The following is a 21,703-nucleotide window of genomic DNA, read 5'->3' on the forward strand; positions in this document are numbered from 1 at the left end:
TGGAAGTGGCCATCCCTGTTAGTCCTTCCTAGGATAGGGACTAAACATCCTGGAGAACTGAAAATCAAAAGTGACGATACACTGGCCATTCCAGAAGTAACATTTCTGTTTCCTAGAGACGCTCTTAGATAAGCCACCTAATGCCTCTGAAACTTCAGTTATTAATATATAGAAAATGGGTCTCAGGTAGGTGACTTTCCTGGCACTTGGGTGGCTCACTCAGTTGAGCATTCAACTTCAGGTCTGGTCACGATCTCATGATTCCTGAGGTCAAGCCTTGCATCAGGCTCTCTGCTGTCATCCCAGGGCCTGCTTTGGATCCTCTGAACTGCTCTCTCTGCCCCTCCCTTGCTTGTTTTCTCTCTCTCTAAAATAAATAAACATTTAAAAAAAGACACTTTCAACTATCAAACTAGGTAACTCTTATGTTTTAGTCTTTAAATTTAGAAGTGAATAAACCAGTCTCCTAACCATATATGCTGCTGGAAAGATGTCAGTAGGATGAGCAATGTCTACTCAACTGCTACAGATTTTTTTTCTCTTCTTGCCTTCAGCCACGAAACACACACACACACACACACACACGCACGCACGCACACATGCACACACGCACACCCACACACCCACACACCACACCTCTTGTGAACTGTCTAAAATATACTTAGTTTTATCCTGGTAAGTCAAGATGTAGAAAGGGATACTGGGAGAGAGAAGAAAGACATGCCTTTTGAGTGACATTTGAGTTGGGGTTTATAAGACCCTCTCTTTCTTCTCTCTTCTGATCTTTCTTTTACCTCTTTTCTATACTCTCTACTCCTTTTTCTGCATCTAAAAGCTCCAAAATGTTAGGTGAGTTTCTTAATTAAGAAAAATGGCTGGTATTTTGCCTCACCATCCACAGCATTTTTCAATGAGGAGAACTTTGGCTTTTGGCCTAACTTGGCCAGAGTCTTTGTCACTAGTGTAGAATTATCAGCACCATGCTCTAACGAACTGAGCTAACCGGCCAAGACTCTAGTGTAGAATTAAAGAAAACTTTGCTTTCTGCTGTCAAGGCTTTTCTGGAAACATCAAAAAATAAAGCCTCAGCTGGTACGTGGACCAAGTCTAACAGGCCCAGGGTTTTTGTCTCATGTCCAAAGTGATGGAAGTAACAATGGAAGCTTTTTGGTAGTGGAGATCTCTCTAGTTTTCACCTCAAAAGTCTCAGTTAAGTAAAACTCATGTTTTATGTAGGAAAATATCGCTGTTTTTTAAAAAAAAACACACACTGAAAACTTAGGGCAAAGTGCCATATATCTATAATTTATATTAAAATGCTTCAGAAAAAATAGAAGCAACTAACCAAGGCAGATTGCTAACCTAGGTAGTAGGTATATGGCATTTGCTAGACTGTGTCTTCTTTTCTGTGTGGCTGAGATGTTTCATGTTTTATTTCACACACGTTTCAAAATTTCATTCTTATACCCCCAAATTTATTAAAAAATTAAAGGAACCAAAGTGTATTGAATTAATTCAGTATCCTGTCACCCTCATGCTAACTTGCAGGCTCTTGAAAACAGTCAAGTAGTAGATAAAAATCCCTTTGCTTTATTACTGGCTCCATCTGGTCTCTTGATCCAAGTGAAATTATCACTATCAAAACAGGCTTAAAGTTATGGTGGTCTTGACTGGAAATTGGAAGGCTAATTCTTTGGGGAGAAAAATAAAAAGTTTTCGGTTATTTTTATTTCTCGTGCTCTCTCCAACTAATTATACACACCTGCTTTTTGGGACAGAAAGAGCCAAAAAAAAAAAAAAAGAAAGAAAGAAAATTAAAAGAATGGAGAGGATGCAGGGCAGTAAGATGAGCTTCATAGGAATTTTTCACTTGCTTAAAAGTACATAAAATTAACATTTCTCAGAAAAACAAAACCCGCCCAGTTCTATGTTTAAAAAATAATATCGATGGGGTGCCTGGATGGCTCACTTGTTAAGCATCGGACTTCGGCTCAGGGCATGATCTCATGGTAAGTGAGTTGGGGTCCCACATCAAGTGAGCTCAAACCCTGCTTTGGGTGATGCATGCGTCTCTCTCTTTCTCTCTGCCCCTCCTGGGATTCTCTCTCTCTGCCCCTCGCTCACTTGCACACCTCTCTCTCTTTCTAAAAAAGACAAAAATAATAAGAATATTGATGAACAAAAATCCTTGGGGTATTAGAACTTGAGAGGAAGGGTGGGTTACTTAAAAACTGGCTTCAGGGTCCAAGCATAATTTTTCCATTCACACATTAACTTAATGTTTCCTAACTGAGTAGGGGATTGTACTCTAAGCCAGTGCTTCTCAGACTAATGGGCATCTGAATTAACAGAAGATCATGTTCAAATGCAGATTCTGATGGCGTAGGTCTGAGGTGGGGCTGACCGGCTGCATTTCTAATGGGCTACCTACCAGGTGATGGGAATGCTGCCGGTCAGGTCCAGGACCACACTGAATCAGCATGGCTATATTTGAATGTTTTCTAATGTATTTATTTTTTTAACTGATTAAAAGTGTTTATATATTTTGAGAGAGAGAGAGAACAAGCAGGGGAGGGGCAGAGAGAGAGAGGATCCCAAGCAGGCTCTGCACTGTCAGCGTGGAGCCAAACGTGGGGCTCAATCTCACAAATGTGAGACTTGAGGTGAAATCAAGAGTTGGAAGCTTAACTGACTGAGCCACCCAGGCTCACATATATTTTTGCTACTGAACTCACCAATGGCAGGAGGAGGAAGTTTATCATGTAAACTTTGAATACTAGAATTAGGCCATCAATTCTCAATGGGTGCATTATTACGCCCAACGGGGAGAAAATTATTTTCTTGGTGGTAAAAAAAGCTTAAACAGACATACAATACAACTGACCTGGAAGAGCAGAGCCATGAACTGCACGAGTCCACTTGTATGTGGATTTTTTTTTCTGACCAATACAGTACTGTAGATGTATTTTCTCTTCCTTCTGGTTTTCTCAATAACATTTTCTTTGCTCTAGCTTATTGCTTTGTAGGAATATAGTAGACAATATACATAGCACACAAAATATGTGTTAATATACTGTTTGTGTTAGCCATTAGGCTTCTGGTCAAAAGCAGGCTACTAGTAGTTAAATTTGGGGGGGATTAAAAGTTATATGTGGATTTTCAAGTATGTGAAAGGTTGGTGCTCTTAACCTTGTTGTTGGTCAAGGGTCAACTCTATATTAGTGCCATTAAAATATCATGAAGGGGCACCTGACTGGTTCAGTTGGTAGAGCATGCGACTCTTGATCTCAGGTTTGTGAGTTTGAGCCCCACACTGGGTCTGGAAATTACTTAAAAATAAAAACTTAAAAATAAAACGTCATGGGATGGGTACTGAGAAAAAGTCTAAAAAAACTACTCAGGGAAGATATAGAACCATTGCTCGAAACTATTATAAAGGCTCATGAAACTGGTACAAGTAAAAAAAAAAAAAATCAGCCATCCTGCCTGTTTATAAAGACTCAGTTACCAACACTTAAGAAATCTATTATTTATTACTACCTGGATTCTGAAATTCTCATTGACACATATGATGGAAATTTTTTATTGAAGAGGACAATGAATTGAATTTTCCTACTTTCCAACCACCTAAATATTACAGATTGCAAAGGAAAGGGATGAGAATAAATATATCATGATTATCAAAGATGACTTATACCAAAAGGAAAATTAACCTAAGTTGAATTAAAAAATACAATCAGATTACAAATAAGTGAGAGATTTAAACCTGGAATTGCAAATACACCCCCTTCTTTCTTTCTTTTTTTTAAATTTTTTTAATGTTTTATTTATTTTTGATACAGAGTGAGACAGAGCATGAGAGGGGGAGGGGCAGAGAGAGAGGGAGACACAGAACCGGAAGCAGGCTCCAAGCTCTGAGCTAACTGTCAGCACAGAGCCTGACTCAGGGCTCGAACCCACGAATGTAAGATCTGACCTGAGCTGAAGTCGGAGGCTTAACCAACTGAGCCACCCAGGCGCCCCTACACCCCCTTCTTTCAATGTTTTAAATGTGCACTACCTTCTATTAAAAAAAATTTTTTTTTTTGAGAAAGAGAGAGAGAGAGCATGCGCACATATAAGCAAACAGAGGAGGGGCAGAGAGATTGTGAGACAGAGGATGTGAAGAAGGCTCAGCTTAGCACAGAGCCTGATGCTGGGCTTGAACCCACGAACCACAAGATCATGACCTGAGCTGAAGTCAGTCACTTAACTGACTGAGCCACCCAGGAACCCCTTGAATGTTCACTACCTTCTAAATGCATTCCTTTATACTCCTAATCTATTTTATGTGTCATTATTTTTCTAAGAATGAGATAATATGAGTCCTGTTAGTTGTTACATACGTGATACAGAAAATGTTCTAATTAAAAACACATAATTCCATTTAACTATGTATATGCGCTAAACTACCTCCCATGCCCAAACCATGGCATAGCAAAGATGTCTGGTGCCTTCTGCTAGGTTACGGAACCCAGTGAAGGCAACTGATGTTATCTCCATGTGAAGTAACGTGAGAAATCATCCAAATCTGGGCCAGAACTAGAGGGTCAGAGTACAAAGACTCCCAATAACAAAAACTGATCTTATTGAGTGTATCAAGTAGTGTGCTAAATGCCTATGCATTAACTGCTTTAATTGTCCCCAAAGGCTATAAGGTATGAATAAACTAATAAAAGTCAAGAGGTAAGAAGTGGAGAGGAGGGATTTAAACAAAGGCCGCTTATCTCCGTAGCTGTGCTCTCTCATGGACAGTTCATGCTGGCCGTGCCCACCTAATTTGGAGTGGTTTGGGCCACCCAGCTTGCCTTCTCTCCGGGGCATGTCAAGTTTGCTGGGAAGAGGCAGACAAGTGTCATGACCAAGGGACTAGGGATAAGGTATCCTTTCAAAAGGCCAACCAGACTGGCCAGAAATTTTTTAAAAACAGCTTTATTAAGGTATAAGCCCCATGCTCTACAATCACCCATTTAAAGTGTAAATTCAATGTTGTTCAATGTATTTACAGGGATGTAAAACTGCCACATAAAATTTTAGGACATTTTAGTCTTCTCTAAAAGAAGCCTAGTACCCATTGCATTCACCCCCACTCTCAACTCCCTGCCCCCAGTCCTAATCAACCACTAACCTACTTTCTGTCTCTGTAGAGTTTCCTGTTCTGAACACTTAATATAATTGAACCATATTATTATGTCATCTTTTTCTGATGGGCTTCTTTCACTCAACAGGTTTTCTAGATTCCTCCATGTTTCAGCATGTATCAGTACTTTATCCCTTTTCACTAATGATTAACAGTCTGTCATATGGATTTATTACATTTTGTTTTTCATCCATTAGTTGATGAACTTTCGGGTTGTTTCTACGTTTTGGCAATTATGACTAATGCTGTGATGAATATTCAGCTACAGCTTTTTGTTTGGATGTATGTTTTCGTTTCTCTTGGTATATGCCTACAAGTTGAATTACCAGGTTATATGATAACTGTACGTTCAACATTTTGAGGAATTGTCAGGCTGTTTTTCAAAACAGTTGTACCACTTTCCATTCCCACCAGCAGTGTGTAAAGGTTCCAGTATCTCCATATCCTCAACAGCACTTATTAAGAACTGCCCCTTTAATTACAGCCAACCTAATGGATGTGAAGTAATAACTCACTTGGTTTAGATGTCCTTTCCCTGATGGTTAGTGATGTTGAGCATCTTCTCATTGCTTTCATGCCTGCTGGCTATTTACATATCTTCTTTGATAAATGTTTGTTCAAATGTTTTGCCCATTTCTAATTTTAATCAGTTGTCCCTTTTTTGTTACTGAGTTGCGTTTTTTATATATTCTTGATACAAGTTGTCAGATATATGACTTGCAAATTTTTTGCCGTTCTGTGGAAATCTGTTCACTTTCTTGATTTGTGCAAAAAGTTCGATGTAGTGCAATTTATTATTTTTCTATTTTTACTTATGCCTTTTTTTTTTTTTAAATCTAAGAAACCACTGCCTAACTCAAGGTCAAGACGGTTTACTTTTATATTTTTTTCTAAGAGTTTTCTAGTTTTTGCACTTTAATTTAGGTTTATAATCTACCTTGAATTAACTTTGTGTATATGTTGTGTGTAGTCATATAACTTTTGTGTATGTTATCTAGTGTGGGAAATATATCTCAGTAAATAAACTCTATTCTTTACATGTAGAAATCTGGTTGTCCCAGCACCATAAATTAAAAATATTGTTCTCCTCTATTATGTCTTGGTACATTTGTCAAAAATCAATTGACTGTAAATGTAAGGGTTTATTTTTGGACTCTCAATTTTTCCATCATTCTATGTCTATCTGTAAGCCAATGCCACATCATCTTAAATACTGTAGTGTTATAGTTAAGTTTTGAAAGCAGGAAGCATGACTCTTCTAATTTTATTCTTCATTTTTCAAGACTTTTTGTTTTTCTGGGTTTTTTGCAATTTTGTATGAATTTTACAATCAGCTTGTCCATTTTTCAGAGTCAGCTGGGATTTTGATAGGAATTATATTGCATCTTTTAATCAATTTGGGGAGTATTACCATCTTGATAATATTAAATCTTCTGATCCATGAACACAGGATATCTTTCAATTTTCAATGCCAGCCTCTAGAAATACCATTGATTTTTGTATATTGATCTTGTATCCTGCAACTTTCTTGCCCTCTCTTATTAGTTCTAATACCTTTTTAATTGATTCCTTAAGATTTTCTATGTACCAAATCATGTCAACTGCAAATAGATACAGTTTTGCTTCTTTTTTTTTCAATTCAGATGCTTTTTTTCTTTTCTTTTTTTTAATGGAACACTTCATGACTTTCGTGTAATCCTTGTGCAGACACCACGCTAATCTTCATTGTATTGTTCCAATTTTAGTACATACGCTGCTGACGTGAGCGCTTTTCTTTCCTTTCTGTGACCAATTGTCCTGGATATGACCTTCAGTACAATGTTAAACAGAAGTGAAAGAGTGAACATCCTTTTCTTTCTTGTTCCTGATTTAAGGGCAAGTATTCAATCTTTCACCATCATGTATGATGTTATCTGTGGATAGTTGAGCAAGTTCCCTTCCTTTCCTGGTTTGTTGAGCATTTTGATGAGGAAAGGATGTTGGATTTTATCAGATGCCTTTTCTGCATCTGTTGAGATTATCATGGGTTGTTTTTTTTTTGGTCATTTATTCTATATGTAGTGTATTACATTGGTTCATATTCATATATTACATCACCCTTGAATTTCTGGGATAAATTTGGTCCTGGTATATAGTCTTTTTATATTGCTGGATTCAGTTTGCTAGTATTGTGTTGAAGTTTTTTTATATCTATATTCATAAGGGATTTTGGTCTATAGTTTGTTTTTTTCTTGTGATATATTTTTCTGGATCTAATATCAGATTATTCTGGCCTTATAACATGAATTAAAAATATTCCTGCCTCTCCAATATTTTGGAAGAGTTTATAAAGAATGAGTATTAATGGTTTTCCTTCAAACATTTGGTAGGCCTTACCAGTAAAGTCATCTGAACTTAGTCTTTTATTAGTAGAAAATTTAAAACTACGAATCTTATCTCTTATTATTGGCCTTTTCAGATTTTTATTTTTTTTCTCGAGTTAGTTGGGCAGTTTATGTCTTTCTAGGAATTTGTACATTTCATCTAAGTTATCTGATTTGTTGGCATACAGTTGTGCATAGTTTTCCTTAAAATCTATTTTATTACTATCACTTTTCCATCTTTTGGCTAAGATCAAGTATAAAATCTATTTTATTATTATAAGATTGGTAGTAATGTACCCTCTTTTATTCCTGATTTTACTGATTTGTGTTTTCTCTTTTTTTTTTTTTCTTGGTCAGCTTAGCAACAAAGGTTTGTTGATTTTGTTTATCTTTTCAAATAACTGACTTTTGGATTCATTTCCTCTATTGTTTTTCTGTTCACTATATAATTGATCCTGCCCTAATCTTCATCATTTCCCTCCTTTTGCTGCCTTTGGGTTTTGTTTGCTTTTATTCTAGTTCCCTAAGGCATAATGTTAGGTATTGCTTTGAAACTTTTTTTAATGTAGGCATTTACAGGTATACATTTAGGAAGTAATGCGGACTTTTACTTGGTATGAAGAAGATCTAGTTTATTCAAAACCTACCAGTGAGTTAGAATTATAATTTTGCTTGGGTGCCTTTGCTTAGCTTCTGATTCTATGGCAGAGACGCAACTAAAATCACAACTTTAAACACATAAACTATGTAAACTTGTGTTATTACTATTATTTCAAGTTAATATAATTTTTAATTTTGAAGGGGAACTTATTTGATGACAATTGTGAAACATTCCCAAACCTGTCACATGTAGTAAGTCTGCAGTCTGAGAATTCGTTATTGGCATTTGCAAGCATTGCAGAAATTTAATAAAGTGTCGCCAAACCATTTGCTCGTTTGAATGCCAAGGTCTCCTTCCCCACATCACATGCAGTGCCCTGCTGCCAACACTTATCAAAATACTCCCACAGTTGTCACAGAGAGAACTGTTCAGGGAGTTTCTATTTCTTTTTCTAGTTGTCCCTGTATTTCACTGCCTTTGCCGCTTCTACTTGGGGATTTATTTGAACAACCTGAATACTGTCAGAACATGAGAAGTTGAGTATTAAATAATGGATAGAAATGCTAAGAATATCTGAGACACAGCGATAGATATTGAGATATAGAGTGCAGCGAGATTGGGAAGAACAACTCATGCTTTGCTATGTTTCTGAATTTTTATAGAGACACTATGTTGTCGTGTACTTAAAACAGTATAAAAATATAAAAAACATTTGAGAAGGAATCTGGAGGAAAACACTAAGGAAAGTCTGGATAGCTCAACTCATTCTAATTGAAGATACGCAATTAGGCGATGCAAGCCTTTATAATAGGATTGAGAGATATAATCCAGCCCTTTGAAATTAAGATTGACAAAAAATTATTGGCTCTGAGTTTGCATCTTCTCTGAGGACTCCATAAATGCCAGACTCGAACAGGTAAATGCCAGGCCAAGTTTAAAAACCTCTTGTATGTGAAACCGGAAAGGGGGAAGATTAGAGGGTGTGAACTTGGATCTCATTCACCAATTCAAAGATGCATGAAAGTGTGACCTTTTACCACTATGAAAATATTTGCAACTGTCATCTGTAATAAACATATCTCTGCTTTGTCTTGTTTGTTCATGGCTTTGATGGACATTCTGGCAGCACCTATCAAAATTTCACACACATTTACCCTTGACCAAACAATTCCACTGCTAGGAACCTCCCCTGAAGAAATATACTGGTGCAGAGATGTTCGGTAGCAGATGCTCACTGCAGCAAAATAGTTCCAATATCCTGAGTGTCCTTCAAAGAGAGTATGTTAAGTACATTATGGTCCAACTGTCCTAAGGTCATAGGGCTAGGAAGTAGAGATCTGGGGTCTAATGCATGCTCTTATTTCCTCATGAAACTACATTTCACGTTAGTCAGTGGGTGTGGGTGGTTTTGGGGCATTCAGGACTCAGCATGTGTGTTCTCCCCAGGACAGGTCAAGATTGGATGGTGGGAAGAGGAGGAAGGACAGGCAAGTGTCATAGCTAAGGAATATGACAGGAAAGTCAAGTCTATACCAACAATAAAAAGTGGGAAAAAATAAGTTATGCATCAATAGGGAGACGAATTCTGAAGGAAAGTATTTTGTTTCACCAAACAGCATCACCTGAGCCAATTTTCACCCTACTCCCCGGGAGCCGTCCTGAAAGAGTCTGCGTGAGCTGACGAGTACTCACATAGGCTTTCTCACTCTGAAACCGGATGGAGGAAGGAGGAAGGAGCTTCATTCTGGAGAATATATTGGTTCCTTTCCATCAAAGAAAATCCATATTAACATGTGTTTGAGGGATTAATACATCTTTGAAATCCTAAGCAAATGGGAAGAGCATTCCTGCAGTGTTCCCAGAACTATGACATGAAGGGTTTGGTGTGGCTGCTACGGGGCGGGATGATTCAGAGCATTTTAAAGAGCACATGCCAGTTTCAGAAGTCCTGACATTTTCCACATGCCCTGGTGTTTCCAGTTATCCCAGATGCTACCCTAGCATTCCGTGTGACCTTGAGCCAAATACCAGTCTTTCTGTGAATCATCTTCTCTATCTAGTAAGTGAGGTGGGTGGAATAAATGACCCATAGTCTCCCTTCCACTTGTGATTTAATGTATCATTTTCAAGACTTAATGAGTCATTAGTATTTTAAACAATCATTATGTGGTATTTATTAATGAAGGTTAGAGGCAAAAAATTTACTTTCCTAATATAGTGCTTACATGCACGCACGCGCACACACACACACACACACTTGTAAAATTAAATAGAAAATATCACCTTAAAAAACCTTACACTTCAGTGATTTGTGTCTCTGGTCCTCTCTTCTTTACTAGTAAGAAAGAACTGAGGCACTTGGGTGGCTCAGTCAGTTGAACGTCTGACTTCGGCTCAGGTTCTGATATCACGGTTGGTGGGTTTGATCCCCACGTCGGGCTCTGTGCTGACAGCTAGCTCAGTCTGGAGCCTGTCTTCGGATTCTGTGTCTCCCTCTCTCTCTGACCCTCCCCTGCTCATGCTGTCTCTCTATCTCAAATATAAATAAAACATTAAAAAAAACTGATAACATTTTCTTGTGGCGGAAGGAAGAAAGGAATGGTTTAAAGGAGGGATGCTAGCAGAATAAGTGGACGATATGAATGTTTTTATATTCAGCTGCATTTCATTTCTCCAGAAGCCCGTGGACACCCCCCGCCCCCTCACCTGCTACCTCAAAGTGAAGATACCAATTTCCCCCATGATATCACACTAATAGAAGAGCCTTGAGTTGCACCTGAATTTTCCTCGGATCTTATAATCCCAGGAGTTGTGCGTTTGTCTGTACCTTTCAGGCCGCGTGGATGTGGAGGGTGTTGAGCTCTGATATGAGATCATTGACAGAAATGTTTGCGTGTGATTATTCTGTAGTGAGTGCAAAATGCAAAGCAAGTGCTTCTGTAATTATTTGATTTTGTAAATACAGCTTATTTCGAGTGCTTCATAGACATCCAATAAGGGGGGTGGTGGTCATGACCAAGAGCCCCTGCTTTTGAACTCTGACACCCACCACCTCCCACCGGCTGCTCCCAGCAGGGAGCCTGAGCATGGCAGGCCTGCCCCTGGAGCCTGGGACCCCTCTAGTGGTAGACTTGGGCATAAGGACTGTCCCTCTTCGTTTCATGGTCTTGACAAAGCTTAGGTAGTAAGGAATGCCTCCATTCTCTCCCCCTTCCTCTTCTGTTTCAAGTGGAGCCAGCCTTCCCCTCTCCTCTCACCGGGATGGAGTCAAATAAAATCCTTGCATATTTAACTCTGTTTTGGTATCTGCTCCTCAAGAGAACCATGCAAACACATTAAAGTGGATTAAAAGCACAGCTTTGCAAGCCAAAGAACTATGTGTTTGGTGTGCTACGTTTTGGGTCGTAAAGAGGGAGGAAATAAGTTTCTATACTTGGGTTAGCTGACAGAGGCGCCCAGAACTCTCAGAGATATGCAAAAAGTTCACAACAGTGATAGCCTGTGTGAGGTTTTGGGAAGAATGAATGGGGATAAGAAGTGGGAGAGAAACTTTTTAAGGTATCCCTTCTATGTTTTCTTGATTTTTCAAACAAGTAAATGTATAATAATTTGAAAATGTAACACCAAATATTTTCATTAAGAAACACATGAATTTGGGAGAAAAATGAAGCCTAAGCTTTGGAGATGGCTCTCAGCTTGAGTCCTTGCTCCGCTGGTGATCTCAGGAAAATAATCAGTCTTGGGAGAGTAACCGAGCCATTGGAGTCCAGAGGTCAGTGAGTCGCTTTCCTCCTTGAATTCTATGACCTCATTCACTGGCTCCCAAGAAGGCATACACTGCCCATTGGACTGTCACTGGACTTGGCCATTGAACTTGCTGGGGCCAGGGGATCATGAGGCCAAGAGCTACGGAGTCTGAGAAGCAGCTTTCAGGAACCAGTGCGCTGAGAGATCCAGCTCTCCCTTCCCTCTGCTGGAACCAAAGCCCCACGCTGGTGGAGGGTGGCCAGGCGCCATTTCCACCACTCGGGTTCTGGAATAAAGTTGCTGAGCCACAGCTGGCCTGGAGCCCCTGCGCATGACCCGCAACGTGAGCAAAACAAACCTTTGTGGTTGAAAATTGTGGTTCTTCCCCCAACTTCCTATTTTGAAAAATTTCAGAATATAGTTGAGAGAGTAATATAATCAGCACCTCACTTAGCTTCAGTTGTTAACATTTTGCCACATTTGCTGAATTTCTCTTGCTTCCTCTCTAGATATAAAGCCCTCAGTTAAAAACCACTTTTTAAATGTTTATTTTTGAGACAGAGAGAGAGAGAGACAGAGAGAGAGAGAGACAGAGCGTGAGCAGGGGAGGGGCAGAGAGAGGGAGACACAGAAACCGAATCAGGCTCTAGGCTTTGAGCTGTCAGCACAGAGCCTGACGTGGGGCTTGAACTCATGAGCTGTAAGATGGTGACCTGAGCCAAAGTTGGATGGTTAACCTACTGAGCCACCCAAGTGCCCCCAAAAGTCCTCAATTTTTACAAAGCCATTAGTGAGTTAGTTATAGGCATGATGATACTGTATCCCTAAATATTCCCACATCCTAAGAACGGATTCTCTCCTATATGACCATAATACTGTTACCAAGTGGAATAAATACAACAATACAATCACATTTACTACACAGTTCATATTCAAATTTGTTATAATAATATCCTTGGAATTTTTTTTTCTTTCAAGTCCAAAACCCGAGTAAAGATCATGCATAGCCATTCATCATATACCTCTTTGGTCTCCCTTAATTTAGAACAGTTTCTGAACTTTTCATGAAACATATTTTTGAAGAGCGTAGGCCAGTTGTTTGGTAGAATATATCATTTTCTGGATGTATTTGATTTCTCTTCCTCATGGTTCTTTAGAGTCAGGACAAACATTTATGATAGGAATACTACATGGGTGATGTATCACAACCAGGAGGCATAAATAATGTCCTATTGTCCCATTATGGGTGGTGATAATTTTGGCCACGTTGTTAAGGTGATGTGAGCCGGCTTTCTCCATTGAAATTTCCTTTAACCCTTTGTGGATATAACCTCTGGGGGGATATTTAGACACCAGGTGAATACCTGGATCCCGGAAAAATTTTCCCCGATGTTTATAGCACCCACAGGTGATCCCTTTCTGAATCAATTATTATTAATTACACTGGTAGTTGCAGAGTGTGAGGCCCCCACTCTGTTATTCCATTATCTGGATTTTGTAAAGAAAACTTTCTCTCCACTCCCATTTATTTTTAAGTATCACTATAAATTCCTAGATTTTAAACATATATAATGCTAGAACCCTTCATCATTATTCTTTTTGTTATTTACACTGTCCTAAATTTGTACAATGGAAACCCTGGTCAAGCTGGATCCTGTGCCCTTTGAGGATGTGTCTGCCTGTCTTTGAGTATTTTCTTGCTTTCTGACACAATAAGATGTTCTGTCTAGGCTGACGTTTGATATTTACTGCCACGGACCTGATGATTCTTTTTGTTTCCATGGACCTGATGATTCTTTTTGTTTGGGAGAGAGTGAGGAAGCTGATAAAGAAGGAAGTCAGGGTATTTGGAGACAATACAGAAGTAATTAATGTTAAATGAGGTATTTATAAGTAAAGACAACAGAGTTCTCTCTCTCTCTTTCCTTCCTATTTTTCTGTGACCTGACACATTTTTCCCATCTCCATCACACATGGGAAAGAAGGTCTTTCAAACCTACAAAACCAATATGACAAATCACCCTTTTTGAGAACCCTTATCTGGCGCACTCATAGCTTATTTCCTCTTGAGTCCCCCAAACACGAGGAATAATTGTAATGATGTGTTTATGTATGTTTATATATTATTAGACAAGTAGTACTCCTGTTTTTCATATTCCCAATACTAGGTGCTTACTTAATGTTCACTAAATATGTATTGAATAAGTGAATTTTTAAAAAGGAGGTCAGGAAGGAGATTTAGTGTAAGGAAATATTTTGGGGAAACTCTTGACCAGAGATCTATTTGGGTAAGTCTTCCAGGTTCTCCAAACCTGCATTTCCTCTTCTGGAAAATAAAGATGATTATGCCTATCAAAGGAGCAGGTTGCAAGAATTAACAAACCTGATTGATTGGCATATGTTCAATATCTGTTGGACATTACTGTTACCAACATCCTTCCAAGTTAAGTTCTGTGATACTTGTGACTTCAAATTACTCCTCCCAGTGTGATGCATATAGGATTAAATTTGTTTACATTTATGTTCTGAGGCTTTGTTTAAATACTGTTCTAAAATGTTCTGAAGGTCGGGGCGCCTGGGTGGCTCAGTCGGTTGGGCGTTTAACTTTGGCTCAGGTCATGATCTCATGGTTGGTGGATTCAAGCCCCACGTCAGGCTCTGTGCTGAATGCTTGCTCAGAGCCTGGAGTCTGCTTCTGATTCTGTGTTTCCTCCTCTCTCTGACCCTCCCTGCTCATGCTCTGTCTCACTCTGTCTCTCAAAAAAATTAATTAATTAAAAAAACTTAAAATGTTCTGAAGGCAACTATATGGGGTTCAAGTCTAAAGGGACTGATAAAGATCTTTCAAGAGAGTAATTGTATGCAAGTTTAAGGAGGAAGCAACACACACACACATCATACATATATGTATATGCATAAATTTCATAGTTTGAAATTGTATCTTAAATGAGAAGTGGCCTAGTAAAATTTGACTAGCTTTATTTTTTTTAAGTTTATTTAATTTTGAGAGAGAGTGACAGAGCAGCAGTGGGAGAGGAGCAGAGAGAGAGAGGGAGACACAGAGTCTGAAGCAGGCTCCAGGCTCTTAGCTGTAAGCATAGAACCTGATGCAGGGCTTGAACCCATGAACCGTTAGACCATGACCTGAGCCGAAGTCGGATGTTTAATTAACTGAGCCACCCAGGCACTCCTGCATTTTTTATTTTAAAACCAAAGAGGAGGCACCTGGGTGGCTCAGTTGGTTGAGTGTCTGGCTTTGGCTCAAGTCATGATCTCAACGTTCGTGAATTCAAGCCCCATGTCAGACTCTGTGTTGACAGCTCAGAGCCTGGAGCCTGCTTAGGATTCTGTGTCTCCCTCTCTCTCTGCCCCTCCACTGCTTGCACTCTGTCTCTCAAAAAGAAATAAAGATTAAAAAAAGAAAAAACAAAAAACCAAAGAGGGGACACCTGGGTGGTTCAGTCCCTTGGGTGTCTGACTTTGGCTCAGGTTATGATCTCACGGTCTGTGAGTTTGAGCCCCGGGTTGGGCTCTGTGCTGACTGCTCAGATCCTGGAGTCTGCTTCGGATTCTGTGTCTTTTTGCCTCTACTCCCGCTCACACTCTGTCTCTCTTTCAAAGAATAAATAAACATTAAACAAATTAAAACCAAAGATAATTACCCTCCCTGAGCAGTTGTGCATATAAAATTCAGGCCAAGGAGACACATCTGTGGAGGCGGGGAGGTGTTGTTGTTGTCATCATCTTCCTCTTTTATACGTTTACATACAACACTGTCTCACTTTAAGGCGTGCAGCACAAAGACTTAAACTACACGCATATCGCACAAGGATTAGCACAGTAAGTTAACATACGACGCTTCACAGATCGTGATGAGAACTTTTAAGATTTACTTTTTTAAAGCAACTTTCAAAGATACCATACGGTACTGTTAATTCTAGTCGTCATGTTGTACATTAGCTCCCGGTACTGATTTGTCTTATAACTGGAATTTTTGCTTCGCGACCATTTTCATCCAGTTCCCCAAGGGAAGGCACAGAGCCATGCCTGGTATTTGTTCCTTGGCCGGTACCGCCCCCTGGTGGTAATATGTTCCCACTGCAAGTCAGAACCGCGCAGATCTGGGGGCGGTGGGGTGGGGGCAGGCCATGGGCTGAATTTGTAAACTCAACAAGCCTTAAGTAAAGCCACAGCACTCGACACCTTTGAATATAAAGTCATACTTCACCTACGGAAAGCTTCCTTCAATAGCAGTAACATCCTGGTATGACGGAGGTGTTAGGCCCTGCGCTGGAACTTCCCGCAAAGGCAGTCAGTCATTCAACACGTATCTATTGAGCAGTTACCGTGTGCCGTGCATCGTTCTGGGCGCTTGGGATGAGACAAAAATTCCACCCCAGTGACATAGGGAAACTGAAGGAATCTTTTTGTTCCTTTTCCTGCTTCTATTCCCCCCTCTTCTATTCTTGCTAGGACTTGCACCCCCATTTTACACATGCCTTATAATGCAAATAGTGTCTGTCCTCCTTGTAAGGGACAAGGAGTTAGTAATGACTTCTTTAGAATAGATTTCTATTCTAGTCTGATGAGAATGACCAGAGGAAGCGATCACATGTTATTCCATACTACCTGCACTAGATATCTGGACACCGAGATTCCCTGGCTCGAAGGAGTAAGACCTGGCCCTCATCTTTGTTCTACCCGGTTCCTGGATGCCACCTGACCACAGCCTGTCCTCAGTCAAAACCCCAGACCAGGCTCTCGGTTTTCCTTTGAGTCCCCCAGACACTGAGCTTGCACTCTCTCTCCCTTCAATAAACTCTGCTTTCTCCTGCTGGCTATCTTGCACGCCGCTAGGGACCCTCTGAAGACTCTGGGTCCCCAGAACGGCCTGCCAGCCTCACCGCGATGCCTTTTAACATGTTCTCTCTATTCTCTGTATACTACATAAACTAATCTAATTTGTAAAGTGCCCTATCAATTACAGAGTTCCCTTCAGTGGCTCAATAAATGGCGCAGACCACCCTTGCAAAACAGAGAGCTAAGATGTCATCAGCTTGACCAGCCGGGCGGACCACGAAAGCAAATCAACGGAATCTGTCTTTGCCTAGTTTTTCTCTCCAGAAATTTTCTTTGCCGGGCGGCAAGCGTTTCTCCCAAGCTTTCGAGCTCGAATCCGCGGCGGGAGGAGGGAGATGGCTCGGGTTGGACTCGGCGACCCCAAAGAGGACGCCGGTTTCCCTGCAGAACCCCCAGGGGTGGCGGACCGGTTGCCTTGAGGTCCAGCACCTCTCGGTTGCCCTCTGCGCCCCCGGAACTCACTCCAGCTCCAGAAGCCCTGACCTGCAGCCACTACGCCTCCCAGAGACGCAAACGCGCCCCCCAGTGGAGGCGCGCAGCGCCATCGATGGGACCGGAACCAAAGTGTTCTACGGAACGCGGTGCGTGCTCAAGAGTTTCCGGGGAAGACGGCAGACGAGGACGCACGCGAAGCGGTTCCTACCGCAGCGAAGGAGGCAATGGCTTTGCGGGGTCGGGGGCTGCGCCTTTGGCGGGCCGCCCTCGGTGGCGGGGCTGGCTGGAGTGAGTTTCAGCGACCCTGGGGACGGAGAGCGAGGATTAAAGGATTGTCTGCTCGGCTTGGGGCGGAGGCGGGCCCTGGGAGGTCCCACGGGGCTGCGGGCCGAGGAGGGTCTTCGGTCCCGGCTGCGGCGGCCGCGCCTCCCGGCCTGGGGGCCCTGGTCTCGGGGCGCAGGGTGGGGCCGGGGCCGGGGACGGGGGAGGAGCTTGGGGCGCCTCGGAAACGGAGCCCGCGTCCTGGTGCAAGCGTACCCTTATTTCACCATTTGAATAGCCGTACCGGCTTTGTTAAATCCTCGGGTTTAGGGCTTGGAAAATAAGCTCAGCATTTCTCTCTCTAGATATTGATAGTCTTGGTGAGGGATCTCCAGCGTCCTGGAGCTTTCTTGTCCCCAAGACCTTTCACAGAGACAACTTTGCTCACCTTTCCTATGGGCTGACTTTGACTACTTCCTGGTTACTTCTTGCCTCTAATTGAAAAGCACAGATTGGAATATGGCAGAGGAGATTGATGGGGACATAGGGATCTGATGGTGAGAGAGCAAAGTTGAAGGAAAGGTGTGGATCTGGGTTAGCTGCGGTTCTCTTCCGTTGGCATTTTAGTGATGAATATTAGAAAGCGGCTTAAGTTTGTCCCCAGCGCATTTTGGCGAAAGGCGTTTTAAAACTGTATTGCCTCCTATTCTTTCCTTGTAGGAGGATGATGCGGGCTAGGGTATCCCCGGTGTGTTACTCATTCTTTTACTGTTTGTTGTAACTTCTACTCAGGATGGATAGCAACCTCGCCAGCTCCTCGCCTGTCACCGACAGAACTGGTGGAAATGCAGAATGATCTCTTTAACAAAGAGAAAGACAGGCAGTTATCATTGACTCCTCGAACTGAGAAGATTGAGGTTAAACACGTTGGGAAAACGGACCCTGGCACTACCTTCGTGATGAATAAAAACATTTCAACTCCTTATAGTTGCGCTATGCGTAAGTATCGAATCAGGATGCAGTTCTGACTGTTCTCACCTGAGCTGTGCAGAGCGCCTGTTTCAGAGGAGAGGAGATTCCGTAGTGCGCCCCTGAACTTATAGACGTTCTTTATCTAGGGTCTTACTCCCTGGTCACTGTCACTTTCGCTCTGGAGGGTCCTGTGGGTCTCTAAAGGTTGGGACTGTGACGCGCTGCGATCCTGGCACTCGCTTGAATCTGGCTCGGTCTGGGGTGCTGTAATCGTTCCTGGCAGGAGAAGACGGGGTGAACGCCATGTTACTCTAGTATCTTGGCTGCCCTTTGTAGAGAGCACTCGTGGGGGGCTTAGAAGGATTTGGGGATCGAGGGACTGCCCAGGCCTCAGAGGACCAGCTTTCTAGGCCTTCTTCTCCTTTCTGGCTCTTTATGGCCTAACTTAACTCTTATGTGCTTCCCACTTGCCTGATTGTGTGTTGCGTGTCTGTTTATACCTACGTGTACGTGTCGTGAGTGTGTAAGTGGAAATGTGCATGGGGTGAATGCGGTTAGGGTAAGAGTGTGTGTTGTGTTGTGGTTCTTACCTTAAAGGAGAGGGCTGTGCCCTGTGTGTGATTTGGTGTGTAAATGAAGGCACCAGGGCCTCTTTATGGATTTTATTTGATCAAAATGCTTTTAAAGTAGCTTTGATAGAACTGGTACTATTGAAATTTAGTTAGAGAGCTCCCCAAATAGGTGCAGACACCAGCACGCTCCTTCTGTATGGCCAGCCGCGTTGTTTCAACTGTCAGACAGTTCCTTGGTGATTCCATTTAAGTCATTAACAACTTTAGTTAAAAGCTTAAGATCGTCTAGACTCTCCATCTTTTTTTCACTCGGACACTTGAATTAGTGGTTTGGTGGTTTTGTGAACATTTACTGACCCTTTGCTGTGTGACCAGGATTAGGATTACGGAGGAGGAGAAGACCGAAGCACAGGCTCTTGAGGGTGTTGTACAAGTCACGTGTACACGTGTACACTCAGCATGACGCCTGCCCTGACACGTGCTTGTCCTTCAGACTTGGGCTGGTTCGGTACACTTTGGAGTATTTACTGTATTACAGGCCTGGTGCTCGGTTCTGGATGTACTCATGAGTGAACACAAACAGACCTGATCCTCTCTTTTGGGACCTATTCAGACCCTGTCCCTGTAGTCGGAGCACTTCTGTGAGTAGCCGTGTCCTTGAAAAAATCAGGATTAGAGGTAGAGGGGCACCTGGGTGGCTCAGTTGGTTAAGTGTCCGGCTTCGACTCAGGTCATGATCCCACGGTTTGTGGGTTCAAGCCCTGCATTGGACTCTGTACTGACAGCTCAGAGCCTGGAGCCTGCTTCAGATTCTGTGTCTCCCTCCCTGACCCTCCCCTGCCAACGGTCTGTCTCTCTCTTTCAAAAATAAATAAACGTTAAAAAAAAAAAAAACGGGTTAGAGGTAGAGTTGTGTCTGGTCAGAGGCTGATTGGCGTATATGTGGGTCCATACCCATATTAAAACCTGTTGAGGTATTTAACGTGAACAGCCATGTTAGGGAAGGAAGAGGTGGTGTGGGAGCAAGACCCCCAAACCCACTTTGACCAGATTAACTGCGGGTGTATATATTGATAGGTGCAAGTGTAACTCTGGGAAAATTATTTTCTTACTTAATAACTGACAGATTAACTTCAAATTAGACTTAGCCTTAATGACTTTTGTAAATGGTTTGGGCAGTTTTGCTAATGCGCCACACTGGGTGTGTTGGGGGTACGGATGGAGTATGTAATGCTTTTTCTTCCTCCCAGAGGACGTCAGCTTGCAGAATCTTGCCTGTCTGTCGTTTTATTTGTTAACGTAGCACTTAAACATGTAACTTTTCAGTTTGGGTTTTTTTAGATGTAGACCTTCCATCTGTTTGAAATTCCTAGATTTGAGCGAGTGGTACTGCAGGAAGTCCATTCTGGCTCTTGTGGACGGACAGCCTTGGGACATGTACAAACCCCTGACCAAATCCTGTGAGATTGAATTTCTTACTTTCAAAGATCGTGATCCTGGAGAAGTGAATAAGGTATTTCTGCCTCTGTGTTCTTTTATATCCCCCTGGTCTTCCTCTTTGTTTTGCTCTTTATGAACATCTCCTTGCTGCTCTGGAGGAAGAAGTGTGCCAACATGGCCAAGGTCAAATGTCGTCATGTGCCGGATGACCAGTGTTTGCATTTGCACCAGCTCACAAAGCACCAGTGGCCTCCCTTCTTTGTATTTTGGTTTGAGAAAACTATATGACGTGTCTTTTGCTTTCGTGACTTTGTCCCACAGACATTTATTGGTCATCCTCTGTATTTCAGTCTCTCTACTGCTGGAATTCAGCCTCTGATCATCGTTGGGTTTTTTTCAGTAGCTTTTTAACTCTCTGTCCCCACCTCCCTAAAGTCTTCCTTAGTGGTCCTCTAAGAGTTTCCTGAAGTGACGTGACTGAGGATTGTGTCACTTTTTCCCTGTGACGTTTCAGGCCCCGCGGGATCTGACCCCAGCGTGGCTTTCAAGCTTCAGCATCACCGCCTCTTACTGCTTCCTCTCTGCTCTGGGCACAGTGCAGGACGTGGTCCCTGGCGGTGTGTGTGTTAGCCTCTTGGCTTTTATTGGTGCTCTTCTTCAACTCTGGGTATTTTCTTTCCTCCCTGTTAAAATCCCGTTTCTCCTTTATAGTGTTCTATTAAAATGCTCTCTGCCCTGTGGAATCTTTCCAGTTTCTTCTTGTCAGGATGAATCCCTCTTTTCTCTAGGGCCTCACAACACTTGGCTAATGTCTTCAGATACAGTATTTTAATAAACCTAGTAATGGGAACCATTGAATGCATTAGATTCACATTCCTGTTGGAAGATAGGAATCACATCCCTGTTGGATCCAGTCCTTGACTTACGTGCAATAGGTATTTAATAAGTACATGTTGAAATGAAACAATTAGGCAAGAAAATGATAGACATGAATAATAGTAGCTAATATCAAGTATTATATATCAGTCACTGTCTTAGGTGATTTACGGGTATTAACTCATTTAGTCTTCATAAAAATCACATAAAAAAATAGATGTTATTATTCCCATTTTCCAGATGAATAAACTGAGGCAACGAGAGATTCGTTAGCTTGACCAGGGTTACCAGTTTAGGAAATCCTAGAGCCTGGATTTTAACCTGGGCATTCTGACTCTGGAGTTCAACAGACATTAACATTTAAGCAGGATAGATGAGGAAGTGCATTTTGCTCCTT

General features: G+C 41.7%; 1 protein-coding gene and 1 non-coding gene across 2 annotated transcripts in view; one reads left to right on the forward strand and one right to left on the reverse strand.

Annotated features, from left to right (window-relative positions):
* Positions 1-6,842: 6,842 nt before the first annotated feature.
* On the reverse strand, positions 6,843-6,948 carry LOC115293052. The gene has a single exon (XR_003909318.1). It is a non-coding gene; the product is annotated as a U6 spliceosomal RNA (small nuclear RNA).
* Positions 6,949-17,358: 10,410 nt separating this feature from the next.
* The window catches only part of MRPL39 (mitochondrial ribosomal protein L39), a 17,396-nt gene continuing 13,051 nt past the window's right edge, over positions 17,359-21,703 (forward strand). Inside the window, exons 1-3 of the mRNA XM_029938682.1 lie at positions 17,359-17,473; positions 18,239-18,445; positions 20,364-20,550. Coding sequence (XP_029794542.1) covers positions 17,410-17,473; positions 18,239-18,445; positions 20,364-20,550 — 458 coding nt within the window. The 5' untranslated portion in view covers positions 17,359-17,409. The remainder of the gene's footprint in view (positions 17,474-18,238; positions 18,446-20,363; positions 20,551-21,703) is intronic.

The sequence above is a fragment of the Suricata suricatta genome, chromosome 5 (genome assembly GCF_006229205.1).
Source record: "Suricata suricatta isolate VVHF042 chromosome 5, meerkat_22Aug2017_6uvM2_HiC, whole genome shotgun sequence".
Taxonomy (NCBI): Eukaryota; Metazoa; Chordata; class Mammalia; order Carnivora; family Herpestidae; genus Suricata; species Suricata suricatta.